Raw genomic sequence first — 22,905 nt, 5'->3', positions numbered from 1 at the left:
AGAGGCTGGCCCCACCATGGGCCAGACGGCAGGCGACCTTGGCTGGCGTGAGTTTGAGGCCAGGGCTGGGGCAGAGGGGTGGGGGCCTTGGCTGAGACTGGGCAGAGGATGGGTGAACTTGCCTGCTGTGGATGGGCGCCAAGGGCTGAGGTGCTACTATGTGGGCAAGGCTAAGGATACAGGATACAGCTGGCTGGAGGATGGGAGTGAGACAGGCATAAACTGGGGAGAGGGGCTGGGGCAGAGGGGTAGTGATCAAGCCAGGGCTGGGCGGACGATGAGGCAGGGCAGTTGGCTGGCATGAATGGGGGGACAGGGTTCTGCAGAAGGGTGGAAGTTTGGTGAGGGCTGGGCTGAGGATGGGAAGACTTGACTGGCATGAATGGGGAGAGTCGGGCAGGCGCTTTGACCAGGATCAGGACCAGGTGCATAAATGAAGTGTTTATTTGGCTGGTGGCTGAAGAGCTCAGAGGCTGGAAAGAGAGCTCTAGACGGAGGAGCCGATGGTAGGGTCAGGGTAGGGACCAAGGGCTGAAAGACGGGGACAGAACCTTCAAAGGCCGGGTGAAAGCCCCAGGATTGGCTGCAGAGGGGAAGGAGAATCCAAGGGAAGGGTCTGGGGGCTCCAGAGCTCAGGCAGAGAGCAGGGGGTCAGTAGGAGACGGCACAGCTCAGTTCTGTGTGGGCAATATCCACCAGGGCCTGGGGGTGCCCACCCATAGAGCTAGGAAGAACCCCAGTGTGCCTTAAGTCTCCAGGGTGCCAGAGTGGCCCCCAAGCCAGGGAGCCTGAATGCTACAGATTGCAGGCATGCCCCACCACCTGTGTTAAGTCCATGGGGGTAGTGGAAGCGCCCAGAATCTCCCCCTTAGTCTTTACTGAGAAGAATACATTTCGAGGAGCAGAGCCCAGGGCTTAGAGATCAAGAATGGATAAGAAAGAGACTTCAACTTAGTGACCAGTTTTGGTTTGGGTTTCGAGGAGAATTGTGTAACTCCCTAGTGATTGCTAGATTTCCTCTCCCTGAAGAAGAAACTGCCCTCTTCCCAGAGCTCCAGCCCCACTGCCCCCTCTCCCTTCTTTCCAGGAAATGCAGGGCAGGAAGCACTTTCAGAAATCAGCCAGTCCGACTCCCCCATTTTACAGATGGGAGCCTGAGGCACAGAGATAAGACGTGACTTGTTCAAGGGAAGAACCCAAATGAGAAACAGAGGTTCAGCCTCCCATTGCAGACCCTCCTCCCTCTCCTGGCACCCCGTGTTCCTCCCACCCTTCAGAGTGATCGACCTGCCTTGGGGGAGGCTGGGCCAATCTGTCCTTCTGACTCCCTGGGATAGAGCCTCAGCATCATCAGCCCACCCCTGGGGCGCTGGTTCAGGCCATCAGAGCCTCCTGGCTGAGCCTGGGGAATCCTTGGCAGAACAGACCATGCCCACGCCAGGGGAGGTGGCGGTCTCCTCTGAGTTCCCTGGGGGAAGCACGCAGGCTCTGCATTTGGGCAGATCTGGAATCCAGTCCTGGTCCCCTCACCCTCTGGCTATGTGCCCTTGGGCAAGTCAACCTCACTAAGCCTCACTTTCCCCATCTGCAAAATAGGGAGAATAATAGCACCCGGGCTGCCACATACCCTTGTGCAGTTGGTTCACCGAGAAAGACACTTGGCCAAGGGAGATAGTGGGGTTCAAGATCCAGCCCGAGATCTGCTTGCAAAGGCGGGCACTCTGTGCAAGACTGTGTCTGCCTGGGGGAAGGGGCACTTTCCTCTCACTGTACAGAGATGCCATATGGTGTCTCAACAGCTTGTTAGTGGTTTTGAGGGGTCAGTGAGATGACTGACACACAGAGCGTGCCTGTAGCACGGGCTCAGAGGAGGCACAGTCCCTTCCTTTGCCTGAGTTCTTCTCCAGCTCTTCCCCTCATCTTGCCCACCCCCTCCTCATGCTCCAGGGCTCAGCCTTTTGCTACTCTCCTTGCTCCTGGCTCGAGCTGGTGTCTGGGGATTCCCGAGGCCCCCAGGGAGGCCCCTCCGGAGCCTGCAGGAGTTGCAGAGGGAGTTCAAGGTCAGCCTGCATCTCGCCAGGAAGCTGCTCTCCGAGGTTCGGGTCCAGGCCCGTGACTTTGTGAGTCTCCCTAATGCAGCTGGCTCTGGGCGTGGGAAGATCCCCAATCCCCTCGGGCCCCCACTAAAAGACCTTGCCCCATAGGCTGAATCTCACCTGCCAGGAGTGAACCTGGACCTTCTGCCCCTGGGAGAGCAGCTCCCCAACGTTTCCCTGACCTTCCAGGCCTGGCGTGGCCTCTCTGTGAGTGGCGGACTGGCGGGGTGGGACAGGCAAACTGGCAATAAGGCTGGGTTGGGGGATGGAGATGAAGTTGGGCATTGAATTGAAGATGGATTGGGAGATAAATTGAGGGAGAGAATCTGGATGAGGCTGGGTAGGTCACTGAATATAAAGATGAGGCTGGAATAAAGAAATGGCGTTAGGAAGAAGGTAAGGATGAAGGAAAGATGTGGGGATGGGAAGAGAATGGGATTGGGGTTAGAGATTAGTATGGAGGAGGCGTGGAGTTGGTATTACGAGTGAGAATGGTAGGAGGTTAGGGATGGGAAGAAGGTTGGGGATGAGAGTGAAAATGAAGTGGGGGTTGGAGAAGGAATGGGGATCGCTGGTGAGGACGGGAATGGAATGGGGTTGGGTAGAGTTGGAGATGGGATGGAGAGATGGTGACATTGAGTCTGCACACATGAAAGAGGGATGGAATTGGGATAAGAATGGGAACGAGGATGGGAAAGAAGCTGAAGACAGAATGAAAACAAGTGAGGAGATGGAGACGGGGCGGGGCGGTAGAGAAGGGAATGGAATGGGGTTGTGGATAGAAAGTGACAGAAGGATGGAGATGGGGCTGGGGTGGAGATGAGCTCGGGTGTGACTGAAAATGAGGTTGGAAAAGGAGATAGGGTGGAGATCAGAGACAGTGGGGATGGGAATGGTGAGGAACATAGGAAGGGAGTAGGGATGGAGCTGGGGTTAAGGATGAGAATAGATATGGGGACGGAATGGGGATTGGAGTTCATGCCGGGAATGGGACCCAAATAGAGATGAGGTTGGGTTTGAAGTGGGTCATCCTTGGCCTGCAGGCCTTTCCTGATGCCTTCCCTCCCCTTCCACAGGACCCAGAAAGACTCCGCTTCCTCTCCATGACACTTCACCCCTTCCATACCCTGTTGGGAGGGCTGGGGAGCCAGGGGTTCTGGACCAGTTCAGAGAGGTTGAAGCTGTGGGCCATGAGGCTGGATCTCCGAGATTTGCAGCAGCATCTCCGCTTCCAGGTAGAGTGCCCACCCACCCTCCTCGACCCACAGAGACTAACACTCAAAATTGGGGCTCATTGGTTCCCTTTTAAAACACCCCCTGCCCAGAGGTAGGATAAGTCTGGAAGGAGATGCTCCAGATCCTCTGAGTGTGTGTGTGTGTGTGTGTGTGTGTGTGTGTGTGTGTGTGTGTGTGTGTGTAGGTGTACCAGGTCCTACCTCTGTGCCCAGAACCTCTGCTTTCTCTTGGGGTCTTGGTCTTAAATGACAGAAGCCAGGACAGCATCCGGCAGGCCCTACAGCAAAGTACGTTCCCTTCTCCCTCATCCTCTGACATCACCAGATTCTCCTGAACATTTCAAAGGGAAATAGGAATTTTACCCTTAACAAAAGAATAGAAAATGAAAACAGCATAAAAACTAACCATATCACCTTTCTGCCCATTTCTGATCTTAAGATGATGCTTAAGAGAGGAACTTCCAGTTCCCTGGTTGCCTAGTGGTTAGGACTCCAGGCTTTCACTGCCGGGGACCGGGTTCTATCCCTGGTAGGGGAACATCCTGAAAGCCCCATGGCACAGCAAAAAAAAAAAAAAAAAAAAAAAAGAGAGAGAGAGAGAGAGAGAGAAAGAGAGGACCTTCCAGAGCCTCCAATCCCCCAGGCAATCCTGGATGAGTGAGAGCCAGCTCCATGAGCAACATTTTGCTCTGTGACTTCCATTTTTTTGAACCAAAAAAAAAAAAAAAAAAATCAGGCAGTTCACATGAAACGATGACATAATGGAAGATGTGAAGTAGGGGTTGTCCGGGGAAATCATGCCCTTGTGGTCTCTGATGTCATTCTGCACCACTGGGCACATAAAGAAACAAGGATTCACTCAGGGTCTCAGGCGGGCCATTCTCTGACCCACGGGTCTCTCCCCACAGGTGCTGGCTGCAGGATTCAACCTCCCTGAGGACGAGGAGAATGAGGAGGGGGAGGGGCTGCTCCCAGGGGCTCCGGGCGGCTCCTTGCAGATGCCAGCCCAGGTGTCCTGGCCCCGGCTCCTCTACACCTACCAGTCGCTACACTCCTTGGAAACTGTCTTGTCTCGGGCGGTGAGGGACTTGCTGCTGCTCTCCCAGACCGGGAACCCAGCCCAGGTCTTGGGGTTCCCCACACCCAGCTCCCAGCCCTGATGGAGGGTGACTTCTTAGCCCCTTCCCTCCACCCATCAGGACTTGAGGACTGGAGTCTGGGCCAGCAGACAGGCTCCGGCTCATCTGCCTTAGACAAGGCACGATTCCACTGGTCTCCTGCCCCAGACCCTATCCGATAACTTAAGGCCCCTCCAGTCCTTGCCAGATATTTATTTCTTAGATATTTATTTATTGTTTAGAAAAATGGTTTATTTATTGTTTCGGGGACCTGCTAGTCGTCCTCAGACTAGGCTGCCACGCTGGGTGCCTAATAAAGCACTCTCACCCTCTCTCTGCCTCGGCTTCTTTTCAGAGAAGGGGTGACTGACATGCAAAGGGGCCCTGGAACAGAGTCTGCAGCTTCTGGTGACCCTGGACTCCTCTCTGATCGTACATTTTTGGGGTTCCTGGCCCACCTTCCCCCACTCTGGCTTGTTCAGCTGATGGCTGCCGTAATAACCAGCAGAGTTCTGAGACTGAGCTCCCATTTTGGAAGCTCAAGGCGGCTGGTCTGCTTCTCTTTGATTGCAAATGGAGCACCACTGGCCCTCCTGACCTCTTCCTCGAGGCCGGCTTCAACCCCAGGGGTTTGCGTTAGTCCTACACAGCTCTCCAGGGCCTGGTGGGGGGCTGAGAATGGCGGGGGGGTCGAGGAGTGGGTGCAGTAGAGAGGGAAGGCTGTGGGGAGAACTGTCTCTGTCCTCGCTCAGTCCTCCGAGCAGCTGAGACAGGCTGGGGAGGTAGGCAAGGCAGGCCATCAGAGAGAGATGACCCCAGCGGGGCAGTGGTCCACCAGCCGCATTGGAGAGTCAGACTCCTTTCAGTTCACGGTTCTCGCAGACATCTGCTTCTGTCTGCTCCGTGAATGACACGCCAAGAAACTAAGGCCCAGAGGGCGGAAAGGATGCGTCCAAAGCGGCACGGGGAGTCAGGCTGAGCAGGGTTCAACCCAGCCGTCCGAGCCTCACGTCCCAGTCACTGGGGCTTTGGCTGGCCCAGCCTGGCTCGCAGCTCCTGCATCATGCCCGGGTGTGCCAGGCCAAACCTGCAGACGGAAGACAGGCCGTGGGAGCTGGTGTCCAGATGCCATCAGCCTCCTCCCCATCCCAGGCCGGTCACCTCCCCCTGTGCTTACCTCTGTCCCAGGGGCCTTCTGGCTGGCAATGGAGTCCCTTCAGGGCTGGAGGAGCTTGGCTCCGGGGCGTGCTCTGGCTCGAGAAGTCTCTGTTCGAGGGCTACCAGCTCTTCCTCCGCTGGGGGGCTGGGAGGCTCCAGCGCTTGCTCAGGGGCGGCGGTCCGTCGGAAAGAGGGCCGAGAGCGGCGCTGTGAGGAGCTGCGGGACAGGAGTGCTCGGCTCCTCGGGACAGAGACGTCCAGGCGAGACCCCGGGAGCAGGGCCTACAGGGAAGAGGGCACGGGGTACCACGGGGCTGGCTTCAGCCTCGAGATTCTCCTCTGTCCAGCCCGGGACCCTACCTGGGGCCCTCACCTCACTCCAGCTGCTGTGATCATCCTCTCTGGCGCTCCCGGTGGCCTCCCCGCATGGTCCAGGCTCAGCCTCTGCAGGGTCCTGGTTGGTTGACTGGTCCTCTTGGCCCTGGACGTCCTCCAGGCCTTCTAGATCAATCTCCTTGGCCTCTGCCTCTTGGTCTCCGGTCACCTCGATATCCTCCACCGCAAGGGGCCTTTGTGCCTCTCTCTCGGGGTGCTTGTCCCCAAGCTGCCCCTCACTGCTTTGCCCCTGCTCCATCGCTTGCCCTCCTCCAGCCTCTTCCTCCCACGGTGTGTGCCCTCCTGGGAGGCCCTCTACCCTCACCACCTGGGAGCCCGAGGTGCCGCCATCCATCCCCCGGCTTCCTTCTGCTACCGCGGATTCCTCCGCCTCAGCCTGCTGTCCCCCGGGCTCACCCTCCCGAGTGGCCTCAGAAGCCTCTGCTTGGCCACCTCTGCCAGGCACCTCCTCCTCTGCTGAGCACTCCAGGCCAAACTCCTGGCCACCTCTTTTCTCCCCCTCTGCAGCCTCTACCAGGTCCTCACCTCCGCCGGCTTCCTCTCTCCCTTCTGAATCCCAGTCTCTCCCGAATGCTTCCTCAGCCTCTCTGCGGGGACTGTCCCCAGTCCCAGGAGCCCTTCCATCCAGAGCTGCCTTATCCTCCACGATCTCGGTAGCCAAAGAATTTGTGTCCATGTCGTTGCTGTCCTGGAGACTCAGAGCCTCCGCCTCCAGCCTCCAGCCTCTCCTGGATGTTCTGTCCGCCCCCCAGGGCACGGCGGCCTCCACCTCCTCCTCCTTGCTTTCTGTGGCGTCTGCCTCTCCCAGTGACTGGGCCGTCCCTGTTCCTGCTCCCTGCCTTCCACCCAGCTCCTGGTTCTCTGCTCCGGGGGCCTCCCCCTCCTCTGCTCCACGCCAGTCTTCCTTTACTCTCATCCACTCCCCGCCTGCCTCTGGGACCTCTGGTTGTGCAGACTCTCGGCCTCCTTCAGCCTCCGCCACCGGTGCCTGGCCTCCCGTAGCCTCCTCCTTCCCCTCTTCAGCCTCTGCTTTTTGCTCCTGGGTGTTCCCTCCCTCCACATCCCTTCTTCTGTCTTCCCAGGCTTCCACCACAGAGCTGTTAGGTTCTACATACCCCACGTCCCTGGGATATTCCTCCAGGCTCGTCTCTGTCTCCTCTCTGCTCGGGGCTGGCGTGCTCCAGAGCTCCTCCTTATATGCCTGCCCTCCCTCAAGTTGCTCTGTGGGGGTCTGGGGACCTGCCACCAGCTCAGGTTCTTGGCCTTCAGTGACCCTGTGCTCAAGGCCACCCCACCCCACCTCCAGTGCTTCTCCCCTGGTCTGAGCCTCTTCCTCACCCCTCTCCTTGCTGAACTCCTTCTTGGGCCTGGCCTCTGGGGTTGCCTCCAAGTCGACATCACCTTCAGCCTCATTTGCTACTTTGTCCTGGAGCAGCTCAGCCTCTGCCGCCCTGCAACTCTTCTGCTGCTCCTTGGCCTCCTCTGCCTGCACCACCTCCTTGAGACTGGTTTGAGCAGCCCTGATCTCTGAGTCTTGCCTCTCCACAGCCTCTTCCTCAGCCTGAGGTGCCTGGCCCTCAAAGCCCTCCCCTCCCTCCGCCTCTGACTCCTGACCTTCCTCAGCTCCCCTCCCTGCTGCCTGGTCCTTGGCGGCTTCTTCCACTGTCTCAGATCCCAGGGCCTGGGTCTGTTTGGGGAACAGGCTCACTTCAGCCTCTCTATTCTCATCCACCTCCTCCTCCTCCTGGTCTCCCTTGGAGGTCTCCTCTAGGGCCCAGACTCTGCCAGTAACCTCTGGGATCCTTTCTCCTGGGACTGTCCCATGTTCAGTCTCCCCAGTCCCTGGGAGGTCAGCCTCCTCCCTGCCTGAGGTTTCCCTGTCCTCAGATTCTGCCGCTGGCTCCTGTGTCCCCTGTGCCCTTGTGCTTTGGCCACTCCTTACCACTACCACCTCTTCTTCCCTCCCAGCCCCTTTGGCCCCAGGCCCCTGGATCTCCTCTGCAGCTGTCTCATCAACCCCCTGCTCTGACTCCTTTCCGTCCTCTGCCACCTTTTGCCCATCAACACTCGCCTTCCACTCAAGCTCCTTGTGCCAGGTCCCCTCTGACTCCGCCCCTCCAGCCACCCCTGGCTCTGTTGCCCTGACCTCTTCCTCCTCCTCCTCCCGTTCCCAGGTTCTCAGTGTCTCCTCTCTCTTCACTTCCTGCTCATCGGGCTGCTGACTCTCCCGGGCTTGGCTACTCCTGTCTCGATCAGCCCCTGCCTCAGACTTCTTTCTGGGCTCCGGGGGGATACTTGAATGCTGGCATCTAGTGGCCGTGGCTGCCTCCCAGGCCCCAGTGTCCTGCCTATCTGCTTGAGACCCATGGGAGCTGCCTTGTCCCCCACCCCAGGTCTGTTCTGTAGCTGAGCTCTCCTCCTGGCATCTTCCAGCTTCTCCAGGCCCGCTCAGCCCTCCATCCCCCTTGTTTTGGCTGCCTCCAAGGCCCTCCGCGGCCTCCTGGGCTTCCTCCTCTACCTTCCCCCCAAAGCTTCTTGCAGCCACCTCCCCAAGTTCCTCAGCTGCACACGCCTCCCTCCTCTCTGCAGTGGGGACATCATCTCCCATAAGGTAGGAGACAAAGGTGCTGAAAGACTCCTAGAAGACAAGAGGGATGGGGACAAAGGTATTAAGGGGATGCCCAGCCCTCTCCCTCGGGGCCCTGGGCCAGAGGGACTCGGGAGAAGGAAGAGGGGTTCTAGGATCTAGGAGGAGGAGGGGACAGGATCTGCAGAAGGAGGAGGAAAGGGCCTAGATTAGAGGTGTGTGTGCATGTGTTTGTGGAGATGAGGGGATTGAAATCCAGAGATCGGGCTAGCAGGCTGCCTGATCCTGGGGAAGGAATCTTGAGCCTGAGGAGAAGCTCAAAGGGAGAAAGAAAGGTGAGGATCCCAGGGAGCAGGGTGAAAATCTCTGGCCTCTCTTTGCCCCTCTCACCAGTGCCCCCCTCAAGGCCTGATGCAGCCCAGGGAGATGTAGCCGGAGGAAATCCATCCTGTCTGTCTCTGTCTGTGTGTCCAGAAAGCTGACAATGATTGTCCCCACCCACCAAGCCAGTCTTCCCCGGGACCCAAGACACTTCCTCTTCCCCTGTCTCTCCCTGACGCATCCCCACCCCGAGCCCTGCCCACCTTCTGCAATGCCCACAGCTGCTTCCAGCCCAGGCTGGGAAGTGGGTGTATATCACACAGGGGACTCAGGTGGTGTACATTCGGAGCTAAAGGGCAAGGGAGGAGGACCGAAAGGAAAAAGCAGGAGCAGGAGACCTCAGAATTGGGGAGGGGGAGGGGGCATGTGGCAACTGCAGCTCAAGTGACTCAGGTCTTGTATTTATACCTCAGCCATTTCCGTCTCCCCCCAAAGCCACAGCCTCTCTGTGAGAGGAAGCTGGGGTTTGTGGTTCCTGTTTTGCCTGGGGACAAGGAGTAGGAGTGAGGAGGGGGCTGGTAAGAGCTCTGGCTTCTCATTTCAGGGTCATTAACGCTTCCCCAAGAGGAAGAAGGGTTTGGATTGGTGGCTCCAATGCCCATTCCCTCACCTGTAGTCATTCTTGCCAAACGAAACTTGGCTAAACTTTGTACTGTGGTTATTCACGTCTACCTCCCACCCTCCTTTGAGTTCCTTGAAGGTGGAGGCCATGTATGACACGTTGCTGAACTTCTAGAGCCCTGCATGGGTAGTAGGATCCCACTTTTCATTGATTGAGTGATCTGGGAAGCAGACCAAAGGGGGTACATTTCAAACAGCAGTCTGAGGGCCTGGTGGTGAGAAAGAGCTGGGAGAGGAAGGCACTGACTGTTGGAAGCCCACAAGAGAGATTAGCAGGGGAAAGACGTGAAGAAGAAAATTCAGGATGTTGCCTTACCACCTAGAGGAAGGTAAGAGAATAATCGCTCCTTATCTGGGACTTTGTGAAGTGACCTTAATCGACACCTCTTCCTTGGGTCCCCTCCCTGAGCCTCACTTTCCAAATTTCCAATTAGAGGAACTTGATGAGATCACAGAATCAGAATCTTGGGCCTTAGAATCATCTGGTCTAAGCACCCTTAATGCAGGCAGGAATCCTGCAGCAGCCAGCACCCCTGCCTCTGGTGCTGTTTCTTATTGCCGAGTCTCTAAGGTCAACTTTAGGTCTAAAGTTGTATGTTCGGGGCTTCCCTGGTGGTGCAGTGGTTGAGAATCCGCCTGCGGATGCAGGGGACACGGGTTCGTGCCCCGGTCCGGGAAGATCCCACATGCCGCGGAGCAGCTGGGCCCGTGAGCCGTGGCCACTGGGCCTGCGCGTCCAGAGCCTGTGCTCCACAAAGGGAGAGGCCACAACAGTGAGAGGTCTGCATACCACCAAAAAAAAAAAAAAAAAAAAAAGTATAAAGTTGTATGTTCATCAGTAACTTTCCTTTTTTGTTTTCTCATCTGTAAAACCAGGGTTGAACTACTACTTTGGTTCTAAGATAATTTGAGAAAAGGGCTCTCTTAACCACCTTGGATACTGCCAACAGACAATTCATGAAATCTTTTTAGGTGGCTGTTATCTTTATGTGCAGTTTCTAAGCAATCTAAAGGCAACAGATAGAAATAAGAATGATCTGAAGGTGTCTGCCTTTGTTGTCAGCCAGAAACAGTACCGGCTAGGCAGGTGGCCATATTTATTTCCGGCAGGCGCAGAGGAGCTGAAGCCATTCGCAGCCATGATTAGTGCTGGTACGGTAGGTCACGGCCTTGGGCGTGCCAACTAACGTCATGGTTCTTCTTGCTGATCCTACCCACCCCAGTTTTAAACCGGTGGTTCCAGGGTTCTCCCAGCCTCTCTCAGTCCCCCGCCCGGAAGCTGGGAAGGTCTAAAGAGAAGATCGAGAAAAGACCCGGAAGTGGTGAGGACCTTCAAGCACGTGATGAGGGACCCACAGGTGCTGTCACGTGACCCGTCGTTCCTGGGTGCGGAATGTTTAGGTGCTCTTAAAGGTACAGGCTGCGGGGCCCCCTGCTTTAGAGGGGGCGGGGGGCAGAGTCCGACGGGTGGGGCGTGGCGGGGCGTACGAGGGCGCGAGACTGAGCCTGGGGTTAGGGCCGTGGCTGGTTGAGGCGCCAGTGCAGCGGAGAAGCCGGAGCTGGGACCGGCAATGGGGCGTTGATCCCTCTCACCCATCGTAGACCCTCATCCGCCTCATCGGAGCCAACTCTGAACTCTCGCTGACTTTGGACCCCTCGGGGGACCTGAACTTGATGCCATGGGAGGCTGTGCGGGCTCTCGGCGGCGCCTTTCGGATTCGGAGGGTGAGTATTCCTGCCCACCCTCACGGGATTGACTTCCTCGGTCCCGGGAGAACGCCCTTTGGCCCATCGTGCACCTGAGAGTGGGTTGGGGGTCAGGCCCTCTTCTTTTCCCCCTTCCAGGAGAGGAGGCCGAGCCGGCACCTAGGCCCCCGCCGCAGGACCGTCAGGGCGCCCATTGGAAGAACGCGGTGGGCTTCTGGTGAGTGGCCTGAAGAAATAAAAGTAGGGTGGCAAGAGGGAAGCAACAAGAGGGGTGAGAAAAGAGAGTTGAGCTTCCCCAAAGGAGCTGAATCCGCAAGATAGTTACTGAACCGCTTGGTTTGCCCTGAGGCCATGTGTAAATTTCCCAAATTTCCCTCATTCCCTTATCACCTTCACCTTTTGGCCAGCTTCTCATATGACCTGTAGGGATATTTTCTTCATGTTTTTACTCCAACCAACTCAGACTATTTAATTTTTTCATGAAAATAATATCTATTCAAATTCAGAATTCGTGTCTCTGAAATTTTCTGTGACCATTTCTGAGATGAATATCAGTAACAAATCATTTAATTTCTAGACAAATCTCAATGTCATCGGTTATCTTCTTGATTTTAGTTTCTCTGAATTTTCGTTTCCTCATCTATAAAATGGGATAATAGCAGGCATCTTGCCATGTTGTGAGGATTTTATTTTATTTTATTAATTTTTATTGGAGTCTGGTTGCTTTACTATGGGGTGTTAGCCTCCACTGCACAACAAAATGAATCAGCCCTACACATACAGATATCCCCTCCCTTTTGGACTTCCCTCCCATTTAGGTTACCGCAGTGCATTAGGTAGAGTTCCCTGTGCTACACAGTATGTTCCCATCTGTTGTCTATTTTATACATAGTATCAATAATGTATGTGTCGATCCCAGTCTCCCAATTCCTGCCTCCCCACCCCTTTCCCCCTTGCTATCCATACATTTATTCTCTATGTCTATGTCTCCATTTCTGCTTTGCAAATAAGATCACCTATACCACTTTTCTAGATCCCATATACATGCGTTACTATACGATACTTGCTTTTCTCTTTCTGACTTACTTCACTCTGTATGACACTTTCTAGGTCCATCCACATCTCTACAGATGACCCAATTTTGTTCCTTTTTATGGCCGAGTAATATTCCATTGTAATTATGTACCACATTTTCTTTATCCATTCCTCCACTGGTGGACATTTAGGTAGCTTCCATGTCCTGGCTATTGTAAATAGTGCTGCTATGAACATTGGGGTGCATGTGTTTTTTTGAATTATAGTCTTCTCTGGGTATATGCCCAGTAGTGGGATTGCTGGGTCATATGGTAGTTCCATTTTTAGTTTTTTAAGGAACCTCCATACTGTTTTACATAGTGGCTGTATCAAATTACACTCCCACCAACAGGGTATGAGGGTTCCCTTTTCTCCACACCCTCTCCAGCATTTACTGTTTGTAGATTTTTTGATGATGGCCGTTCTGACCAGTGTGAGGTGATACCTCACTGTAGTTTTGATTTGCATTTCTCTAATGATTAGTGATGTTGAGCAGCTTTTCATGTGTTTGTTGGCCATCTGTATGTCTTCTTTGGAGAAATGTCTATGTAGGTCTTCTGCCCATTTTTTGATTGGGTTGTTTGTTTTTTTCATATTGAGCTGTGTGAGCTGCTTGTATATTTTGGAGATCCAACTCAGCCTTTAAATTTGTAAATACATGTACTTTTTAAAAGAAAACTATAAATCACTACTCTGGACGGAAAGCCAGTATTTTCCTAATGCACGTTTAAATAAATGCATCACTACCTTTTAAAAGTCATCCATCTACCTCCTAAAATCATTCGAATAGTGAGCTTTGGGAAATACTTCTAGCACTAACCTAAACATCAAGGACCTGAGCAACAGATTGGGTTGGAAGTGAGGCTCTCTCTGTGAGCCTCAGTTTCTCAGCAGTAAAATAGGAAGAGCAGCAGTACCACTTCAGAGGCTTGTGAAAAGGACACATGATATCCTGGGGCTGTGTCCTGTTCCCTTCCCATCACTGATGGCAGCTCTGGGAGATGAGAATAAGTGAACCAGATCCTCCATGGATCGTAAAGGGTATTATCTTGTTTTGATCTCTACAGCACTCTGTGAGATAGTCAGAAGAGAAATTTGGATCCCCATTTTACACATGAGTAGACTGAGGCCACTCAAGTAGGAAGTGGCAGACTTGGGACCTGAACATAGTCCTTTGGGTTTCAAGCCCCCAGTATCTTTCTACCATACCACAGTCAGAGGCAGTGGATCAGTGGATGAGAAATGCCCCGGGAACTGAATCATGGTGGGAGCTTGGAGGAGAGAGTCATCAAGGATAACTTCCTTCTCTTCCTGGGAGAGGTCTCAGAGATTAGATATGAACCTAAATTTGTTGTCTCAAAGCCTGTATTTCTAACCTTCGCACTAAATGGGGATGAGGTCTGGTGATAGAGAAAAAAGAAGGCACAGGAAAGGTGGAGGTTTGGTGCTAGGACTGTGGATAGATTGTATATAATTATATTATATGTCTATTCTTCTATGTCAATTATATCTCAATAAAACTGGGGGGTGGGGGGCTCTGTCCTGCTCACTCCAGGCTCCTGGGCCTCTGCAACAACTTCTCTTATGTGGTGATGCTCAGCGCTGCCCATGACATCCTCAGTCACCAGAGAGCACCTGGGAACCAGAGCCATGTAAGTGACCCTCTCTACCACCACCACCATGTTTAGTCCCTATGGGAAGATGAGGGACTCACCCTTGGGCAGAAACCCACTTGAAAAATTCATGGAATGAGGTGGCTAAGGGGTGGGGCAAAATGGCTAAAGTTCCCAGACCTCAGAACAGGAAGGGTCTTTTTTTTTTTTTTTTTTTTTTTTTTGTGGTACGCGGGCCTCTCACTGTTGTGGCCTCTCGCGTTGCAGAGCACAGGCTCCAGACGCGCAGGCTCAGCGTCCATGGCTCACGGGCCCAGCCGCTCCACGGCATGTGGGATCTTCCCGGACCGGGGCGCAAACCCGTGTCCCCTGCATCGGCAGGCGGACTCTCAACCACTGTGCCACCAGGGAAGGCCAGGAAGGGTCTTTAAGAATCAATTTGTTCTTGTAAAGCAATTGCAAATCCAAACGTTGGCCGGGTGGGACTATGGTCTAAGGCATGGTTTTTTAACCCCAGCACTGTTGATGTTTTGGGCTGGATAATTCTTTGTTGTGTGACTTTCCTGTGCGTTGTAGGATGTTTAGCCGCATCTCTGGCCTCTGCCCACTGGATGACAATAGCATGTCCCTCACCCTCCAGTTGTGACAACCAAGAATGTCTCCAGACATTGCCAGATGTTCCCTGAAGGGTATAATCATCTCTTGTTGAGAACCTCTTGTCTATGATGAGCTGGAGGATGCAGGCCCAAGCTACCACCTTGCAGGTCCAACAGGGAATTTGGTCCAATAACAGATTTTTCTGGAAACCCAGATTTTTTAAATGAAAGTTCCTGAGTGTGTTACCCAGATAAAGTCCACTTACAAGGCCATCTTTGGCATGTGGACCATTAGTTTGAGACTTCTATGGAAACCTCCCCTTCCCCCTTGGGCACCTAGAAGAACTGAGGTCTTAAGAAGCCAGTGCTGACCCAAGGCCATGCTTCAAATTAGAGCAGAGCTGGGAATGGAGCCCGGCCCTGTTTGTTTGCCCTCCTGCCTCCCTGGGTGAAAGACTTTCTTGTCTCCCATCAGGTGGACCCAGACCCAACACCCACCTCCCATAATAGCTCATCTCGATTTGACTGCAATTCTGTCTCCACAGCTGTGAGTACCCATCTGGTCCTCCCTTTACCCTTACTCTGGGTCTGTAGACCCCACCCACACCCCCTCGGCACCCAGCTGGTACTATCATGACTCTACTAATTAAGCCTGCCATTTACTGAGCCCTTTCTGTGTGCAGCATATATCAGCTTATTGAATCCATACAACAGTACTGTGAGTTAGGCTCTGTAATCATCCCCGATTTCCAAATAAGGAGACTGCAGCTCAGAGAATGTGAATACCTTGACCCACAGCTAAGGAGCAGCAGACCTGGGGCTGGAACTCAGATCTGTGTGACTTCAGAGCCTGTGTTTGTAGCAGGTCTAATGGGCCGGTTTCCATCTTTCCTTGGCCACTGGTTGGGAGGGTTGTCCCCGGGAAGGTCTGGGGCCTCACTCTGTTCTCCGGTCCCAGGCGGTGCTCCTGGCAGACATCCTTCCCACCCTCGTCATCAAATTGCTGGCTCCTCTTGGCCTTCATCTGCTGCCCTACAGGTCTGGGTGGAAGTGGCGGGAGGAGAGGCAGGTGGGGTCTGAGAGTGGGGAGGCTGGGAGAGCAGAGGAGGTGGCGGGAGGGCTGGGGAGCTGCGAATGGCAGCTGACCATCCCCCCCCGGCCTGTATCTCCCTTCAGCCCCCGCGTGCTCACCAGTGGGATGTGTGCTGCTGGAAGCTTCATCCTGGTTGCCTTTTCTCATTCGGTGGGAATCAGCCTGTGTGGTGAGCGTGAGGTTTTGTGTCAGGTGGGGGGGTTCAAAGGAACTACAACAGCACATTGGTGGGGGTAATCTCCCCAGCTTCCCAAAGGAGAGGGATTATTTTTGTAACCCCCGAGAAGCATGCTGAGACGGTCACAATAGGGGATGGGAGATGAGGTCGATTTGGAGGGGTAGACGGTGGGGAAGATGGGAGGAAATGGACAGATTAGATGGAGATCAAGATGAGCAGTCACCAAGCGTCTGTGATGGAAGTGGAGGAGGCATCAAGGATGAGTTCTTGGGAATTCCCTGGGGGTCCAGTGGTTAGGACTCGGTGCTTTCACTGCCGTGGCCTGGGGTCAGTCTCTGGTCGGGGAACTAAGATCCCGCAAGCCTCGCAGTGCAGCCAAAAAAAAAAAAAAAAAAAGAATGAGTTCTTACTCCTGATTTGACAACTGGGCGGATGGAGGTACCATTCCCTATGAGAGGACATGCAGAGGAAAGGGTTGGTTCTACTTCAGATCTGGAGCCCAGCCGATCCAAGGGATCTGTTTTTAGCAAACCGTCTGTGTGGATGCAGAGGAGGCTGTGGCCACACCCCTTTGGGGATTGAGGCTACTGGGGAAAGGCCAGGTAGGTATGGCCATGCTTGTCCTTCCCCAGGTGTGGTCTTGGCTAGCATCTCTTCAGGCCTGGGGGAGGTCACCTTCCTCTCACTCACCGCTTTCTACCCCAGGTAAGCAGGCTGAGCAGGGAGTGAGGGGAGGGGGTCCCACTGCTGCCTTTGGTCCTTCTTAGTGCTACTGTGTTCTCCTTCTCAGGGCTGTGATCTCCTGGTGGTCCTCAGGTACTGGGGGAGCAGGGCTGCTGGGGGCACTGTCCTACCTGGGCCTCACCCAGGCTGGCCTCTCTCCCCAGCACACGCTGCTGTCCATGCTGGGTATACCCGCACTGCTGCTGGCCAGGTAAGCGGCCTGGGCTGGGAGGAAGAGGGATTCGAGGAGAGAGAACTTGATCACGATCCCAGTCTTCAGATCCCCCACGTGGGGGGATGTGGGTTCTGGACTCCGATAGGCCCGAGTCTGAGTTCTGGAGCTGCCACTTGTTACCGTGTTGTATGGGACGAGTTACTTTATGTCTCTGACCCTCAGTTTTCAAATGGTGGTGGCTTTCCTTGCTTCCCTGTGCGGTGACATGCGTGAGGCATTCATTACAGTGTGGTTCCCACGGTGAGGGGACAAGGATAGACTCTGTTCATTCTGTGTATGTGAATTAGGAAAAGTTTCAATTGGTCGACCAAACCTGTGATTTCACAGATTATGGCTTGGGATAAGGCCATGTAGGAAAAGCGAATCAATTGAAAGGGAACTATTCAAGAAAAAAATATTCTACACAGAGGGAATGTGGATATGGCAAATATCATGAAGGCAAAACATAAGTGACCAAACTTTGGAAACTTCCGGCCTAGCACCAAATGAACACGTGATAAATGGTAGCTAGAACGATTATTAGAAAAACAACAACAAGGAAACAGGGCTGACACGCTTGGTGTGAGCCAGGAGTCAAAACGAGGGCCCATGGATTAGAAACAACAAGGAGATACATTTCAGTTCCAGAGAAAGAAGCATTTTTGCGCAGTTGGAGTTCTCTGGCCGGGGATGGAGGGCCTTGGCAGAGAGGAGGAATGAGGGGGGCTGCCCTGGGAAGAAGTGGCCTGTCCAGCCTGACAGAGGCTCTTCAATCTTCTTTTCATTCTGCCCACTTCTAGCTATTTCTTGTTGCTCACCTCTCCTGGGCCCCAGGACCCTGGAGGGGAAGGGGAGGCAGACACGGCGGCCCGGCAGCCCCTGATAAACAGCGAGGCCCCAGAGTCGAAGCCAGGTAGGAGACACAGTGACCGTCAGAGCAGTCACTTTCTCTGAGTTTCAGCCTTTTCCTCTCTCCTGTGGGCAGTCAGAAGAGGAAGCGGATAGGCGTGCTGGTTATGGTGAGAGCCGATCACATTCATCTACTCAGGAAATACTCACTGAGTACTGACTATGTGTTGTACCATTCATAAACAAATAACAGAATCGGAAGCACGCTTTCACACATTGATAAGTACTAGAAGAACATAACAGAGTGATGTGCTTAGAAATGACAGTTGGGGGGGCTTCCACTGGTGGTCCAGTGGTTAGGACTCTGCGCTTCCACTGCAGGGGGCACGGGTTTGATCCCTGGTTGGGGAGCGAAGATCTCACATGCCGTGCAGTGCGGCCAAAAAAAAAAAGCAAGAAATGACAGGTCGGGGGAGGAAAGGGGTTCTATTTAGAGAAGGTGGTCAGTGAAGGCCTTTCTGAGGACATCTCATTGGGCTGAAATATGAATGACAAGGAGTCAGTCCTGTGCACATCCAGGTGAACAGGTTCCAGGTAGAGGGAACAGCAAGTGCTAAGGCCCTGTGGTGGGACTGAGCTTGGGTGTTCAAAAACAGAAAGAAGGGCCCACTGTGGCTGGGGTAGAAATTGCCGTCAAATTGTACAAGAGCCATGAAGAAGTCTCATCTAGTTACTTTTTTTTTTAAAATTATGGTAAAGTATCCATACCATGAAGTTTACCAATTTAACCATTTTTAACTGTACAGTCCAGTGGTGTATGTGCATTCACATTCTTGTGTTGGCTGGCTGATTCTTGCACACCAGCACCCCTTTGCTGACCTCACCTGCCCTTCTCTCCCTGCCCCCCTGCAGGCACCAGCTCACACCTGTCCCTTCAGGAAAGGTGGACCGTGTTTAAGGTACGGACGGTGGCTCTGGCGTGTCCCCTGCGGCCAGTGTTCATCTCCCAGCCTCCCACTTATGTCTCCTGACCCTTCCAGAGCCTGCTGCGCTACATTGTCCCCTTGGTGCTGGTTTACTTTGCTGAGTATTTCATCAACCAGGGACTTGTGAGTGAGGGCTGCCGGGAGGGAGGGATGTGGAAATAGCGATGAGGGTGGGGACCCACACATCCCCCTCCATCTCCCCCGTCTGGTCTTTGCTGCAGTTTGAACTCCTCTTCTTCCGGAACACGTTCCTGAGTCACGCTCAGCAATACCGCTGGTGAGAAGACTGAGGGTGGGTGGCAGCACGGCAGTGGGCTGGGGGGCGGGCCTTTGATGATAAGGACTGGGGTTGGGAGGGGCTGCCCTGCCGAGTAGGCACCAGAGGGGCTTCCTCTTACTCCCTGCCCCCTCGAAGGTACCAGATGCTGTACCAGGCTGGCGTCTTTGCCTCCCGCTCTTCTCTCCGCTGCTGTCGCATCCGCCACACGTGGGCCCTGGCCTTGCTACAGGTACTGAGCCCCTGGCCCTCACTCTCTGCCTGCCTTGGCTCCCAGCTTCCCTAGGTCCCGATGCTTCCCTGCCTCAGCAGGGGTTACTGATTGCATACCGTCATGTTCTAAGCACGGGGAACAGAGGCCAGCGGGGATCTGTGTAAAATGAGTGGCCTCAGGAGCCAGGCAAACCTGGATGTAGATCCCAGCTTCTGTACTAAATCACACAGTAGCTGTGTGATTTAGGGCAGGTCCCCAAACTCATCTGAGCCTCAATTGCCTCACGTATAAATCAGGCATGGTTGTAAGAAATAGAAATGCGAAGAATGAAAGAACAAGACTCTGTATTGTGTCTTAATCAGCTAGAAGCACTTATTTAATGATTATTTGCCCAAGCCTCATGCGGAGAGGCAGGCTTTCAAATAATGTTTCCAACAATAAGAAAATGTTCAGTTCTTTTCTCCTGAATGGTTAACTACAATAGAATCAGTGACACGGTAGTCGACAGGTTATTTATCTCAAGGCTGGTGAGCAAATTCGTGGCAAAGGTCATGTAAGTGATTAAGCTTTAAATGAACGAAAATACCTACAACAGTCTAACAAAAGGAGTTTTACTTAACCAGCATTCATGTTTCATTGTCACATGTCTACATGATTTTAAACATTCATGTCTTCTTACTTGTTTCTAAATGTCAGAGTTCTCGGTGGTCAGACTTGAAAACACTTTAAAACAAGTCATTGGCAACCTCCAAATTATTCTCGGTGACTCTAATATCCCTCTGGGCCATAATCTTGGGACTAGAAGGGCATATAAAAAATCGCCTCTAAAATAAAGCTTCAACTCTTACAGGAAAGTTCTTTGCCCTTTCTAATAATTTTAACTCAATTCTGTGATAACAATATAGAGAAATTAGGGTAGATGACACTTTAATGTTATGTCAACAGCAGACAAATATCCTCTAACTTTCTTCCTTATTTGTCTGAGCAGGACTGCCACCCCAGGGCTTTGTACCCGCAAAGTCCCAGATTGTATCAACAATTCTTTTTTTTTTTTTGACCACACCACAGGGCATTTGGGTTCTTAGTCCCCCGACCAGGGATCGAACCCGTGTCCCCTGCAGTGGAAGTGCGGAGTCTTAACCACTGGACCTCCAGGGAAGTCCCTGTATCAACAATTCTTAACTCGGGGTTCTTCTTAGATGCCACTGAAATGTGTAGCTTATGATTTTAGCTATAATTTTAACCAAGGCTGCTTCATAGAATTAGCGGCTTATGATCATTTAATTCCATTATAGAAAGTGTCTGGCCTAATGCTCCAGATGAAAGCATCTGCAGTGTTTCTAGGGTCATATTAGTATTACCAGGGTGTGTCCTTTTAAATGCAGATCTCTGAGCCCACCTCACTCTTCCTGAATTAGAACCTCTGAGGGCAAGGCCTGTGTAGGTAACAAGATCCACAAGTGATCTGTGTGTACATTAAGCATGTGAACCACTGGGGTGACCTACACACTGGGGAGGCAACCCTGTGCTCTGAGAACTGGGACAGTGGGATCTCCTGAAGGACTGGGGCACAGAGAAAGGGACCTACGCCCTTGGGTGGGGTCAGCGAGCCTTCTTAGAAGGCATGGGAACATCTAAGCCACGGTTTCTCAACCTTGGCGTTATTGCATTTCGGGCTGGATCCTTCTTTGTTGCGAAGCTGTCCTGTGAGCTGTAGGATGTTGAGCAGCATCCCTGGCCTCTGCCACTACATGCCTGTAACACCCACCCTTCCCAGTTGTAACAACGAGGAAGATCTCCAGATGTTGCCAAATGTCCCCTAGGCAGCAAAGTCACGCCTAGTTGAGAACCTCTGGTCTCACCATAGCCTCAGTTTGGTAAAATAGAGGGGAACCTCTCCAATCAGGGAGACTTTGGGAGGAGGAATGAGATCATAGGAGTGAGAGTGACCCTGATCCAAGCTGAGCTGTGAACGGTGGTGACTAGGAGAGCCCAAGTGGGGGAAGGTGGGATAGCATCGCAGGCGGTAGGACTGACACAGGCAAAGGGAGGAGGGGAGGAGACCCCCAAGGTCTAGGATGCTGGGATGCGGTAGGGAGAAGGCCTACCCCAGATCCCAGGGTCTGGTAGGCCAGCTGGGTGTTGGGATTTGATCCAGGCCTGTCAGCCCTCACCCTCATCAGCATCTCTCAGAACCGGGGCCCACCGGACGGGATGGCACCTCCCTTCCTGCCCACCTCTGGTCCCAGCCTCAGCCCTCCCCTCCACCTGCACCCACAGTGCCTCAACCTGGCCTTCCTGCTGGCGGACGTGTGGCTGAGCTTCCTGCCGAGCATCTACCTTGTCTTCCTGATCATTCTGTATGAGGGACTCCTGGGGGGTGCGGCCTACGTGAACACCTTTCACAACATTGCCCTGGAGGTGAGCACCAGCCGGTCGAGGGCTGTGGGTGGGTGGCCTCTCTGGGAAAGTGCCAGGCAGAGTAGCTAGGACTGAAGCCTCACCCCTGCTCCCCATCCTCCCCAGACCAGCAGTGAGCACCGGGAGTTTGCCATGGCAACTGCCTGTATCTCCGACACCTTGGGGATCTCGCTGTCAGGGCTCCTGGCCCTGCCTCTGCACGACTTCCTCTGCCAGCTCTCCTGACACTCTGACTCCTTGGAACATAGGACACACTGACCTGGGCCCACACTGACAGGTGGGCAGGCTGGACCGACCCCAGGCCCACAACCCAGAGCCCACCCATGAGCTCTGCCCCCAGCCATCCCTACACGGCTGGGATGTAGAAAAGTGCTGAGGTCCTGTTCCCCTTTGATGGAGGGGCAGCAGTTTCCTTCCACTCCCAAGCTGCTTTAGGGGAATTTCTTGGCATTATGCCTTCAGAATAAATGCCTATTTTTTCAATTGACTCTTGTGCCATTTTTCTCTCTGAAAAAACATTTTCTTCTATTGTAAAAACAGTAAGCTCACTTTGGAATATGTACAGGAGTGTGTAAAGAAAGTCTTCGAGCAAATTGTCTAGTCTTTGAGGCTTTGCTTATTTGTTAATTCCTTTATTCATTTACTCATTCATTCACTGTGTGGGACAAATCTGTATGGATTTTTTTCCCAACATGTAAGTTTCCAAACCTACAGAGAAGTTGAAAGAACTTACACAATAAGTACTGATGTATGTACCACCTGGGTTCTACAATGAATGTTTTCTTCTAGTTGCCTTGTCATGTAGCCAACCTTCCATGCAAATCTATCCTTTTCTTAGTTCAACTTATTTTTGTGATGCATTTCATGGTAGGAGGTTGCCTGCAATACACCTCCCTCTAAGTGCTTCAGCATGCACATTTTTACCTAGAATCCAGTCTATTTTACAAGTCCCCTTTTAAAAAAAATTTATTTAGTTTTGGCTGCGTTGGGTCTTTGTTGCTCCGTGCTCAGGCTTTCTGTAATTGTGGTGAGCGGGTGCTACTCTTCGTTGTGGTGTGAGGGCTTCTCATTGTGGTGGCTTCTCTTGTTGCGGAGCATGGGCTGTAGGCGCTCGGGCTTCAGTAGTTGCAGCACACGGGCTCAGTAGTTGCGCTTCGTGGGCTCTAGGGTGCACGGGCTTCAGTAGTTGTGGCGCACAGGCTTAGCTTAGCTGCTCCACGGCATGTGGGAAGTCCCAACAGTACCTTAAAAAAAGGACTTGTAGGGGGACTTCCCTGGTGGCACAGTGGTTAAGAATCCACCTGCCAATGCAGGGGACACGGGTTCAAGCCCTGATCCAGAAAGATCCCACATGCCGCAGAGCAACTA

General features: G+C 53.2%; 3 protein-coding genes across 4 annotated transcripts; 2 read left to right on the top strand and 1 right to left on the bottom strand.

The window, feature by feature from the left end:
• IL27 (interleukin 27) lies at window positions 1–4,781 on the top strand. Its single transcript, XM_059038225.2, has 5 exons — window positions 1–47; window positions 1,948–2,120; window positions 2,205–2,303; window positions 3,173–3,331; window positions 4,240–4,781. The coding sequence occupies exons 1-5, from the start codon at window positions 17–19 to the stop codon at window positions 4,489–4,491; spliced, it is 714 nt and encodes a 237-aa protein (XP_058894208.1). The 5' UTR covers window positions 1–16; the 3' UTR covers window positions 4,492–4,781.
• APOBR (apolipoprotein B receptor) lies at window positions 4,676–9,054 on the bottom strand. The gene is made up of 4 exons (XM_059038182.2): window positions 8,981–9,054; window positions 5,981–8,641; window positions 5,627–5,889; window positions 4,676–5,536 (listed from the first exon to the last, which is right to left on the bottom strand). The coding sequence occupies exons 1-4, from the start codon at window positions 9,035–9,037 to the stop codon at window positions 5,467–5,469; spliced, it is 3,051 nt and encodes a 1,016-aa protein (XP_058894165.1). The 5' UTR covers window positions 9,038–9,054; the 3' UTR covers window positions 4,676–5,466.
• A 114-nt stretch (window positions 9,055–9,168) lies between these two features.
• Window positions 9,169–22,024, top strand: CLN3 (CLN3 lysosomal/endosomal transmembrane protein, battenin). 2 transcript variants are annotated; one of them, XM_059038219.2, is made up of 17 exons: window positions 9,169–9,921; window positions 10,703–11,005; window positions 11,195–11,317; window positions 11,438–11,516; window positions 13,929–14,025; window positions 15,058–15,129; window positions 15,541–15,620; window positions 15,759–15,844; window positions 16,486–16,558; window positions 16,644–16,787; window positions 17,591–17,703; window positions 18,552–18,598; window positions 18,680–18,748; window positions 18,847–18,902; window positions 19,041–19,134; window positions 21,397–21,537; window positions 21,643–22,024. In XM_059038219.2, exons 3-17 carry the CDS (start codon window positions 11,272–11,274, stop codon window positions 21,760–21,762), a joined length of 1,317 nt encoding a protein of 438 aa, XP_058894202.1. In that variant the 5' UTR covers window positions 9,169–9,921; window positions 10,703–11,005; window positions 11,195–11,271; the 3' UTR covers window positions 21,763–22,024. The 2 variants fall into 2 exon arrangements, with proteins under 2 accessions (XP_058894202.1, XP_058894201.1); XM_059038218.2 differs by lacking the exon at window positions 9,169–9,921 and having other exon boundaries at window positions 10,765–11,005; window positions 11,414–11,516.
• The last annotated feature ends 881 nt before the right edge of the window (window positions 22,025–22,905 follow it).

Source organism: Kogia breviceps, chromosome 14, assembly GCF_026419965.1.
Source record: "Kogia breviceps isolate mKogBre1 chromosome 14, mKogBre1 haplotype 1, whole genome shotgun sequence".
Classification (NCBI taxonomy): Eukaryota; Metazoa; Chordata; class Mammalia; order Artiodactyla; family Physeteridae; genus Kogia; species Kogia breviceps.
The sequence above is the reverse complement of the archived record's forward strand: the minus strand, read 5'-3'. Positions and strand labels throughout refer to the sequence as shown.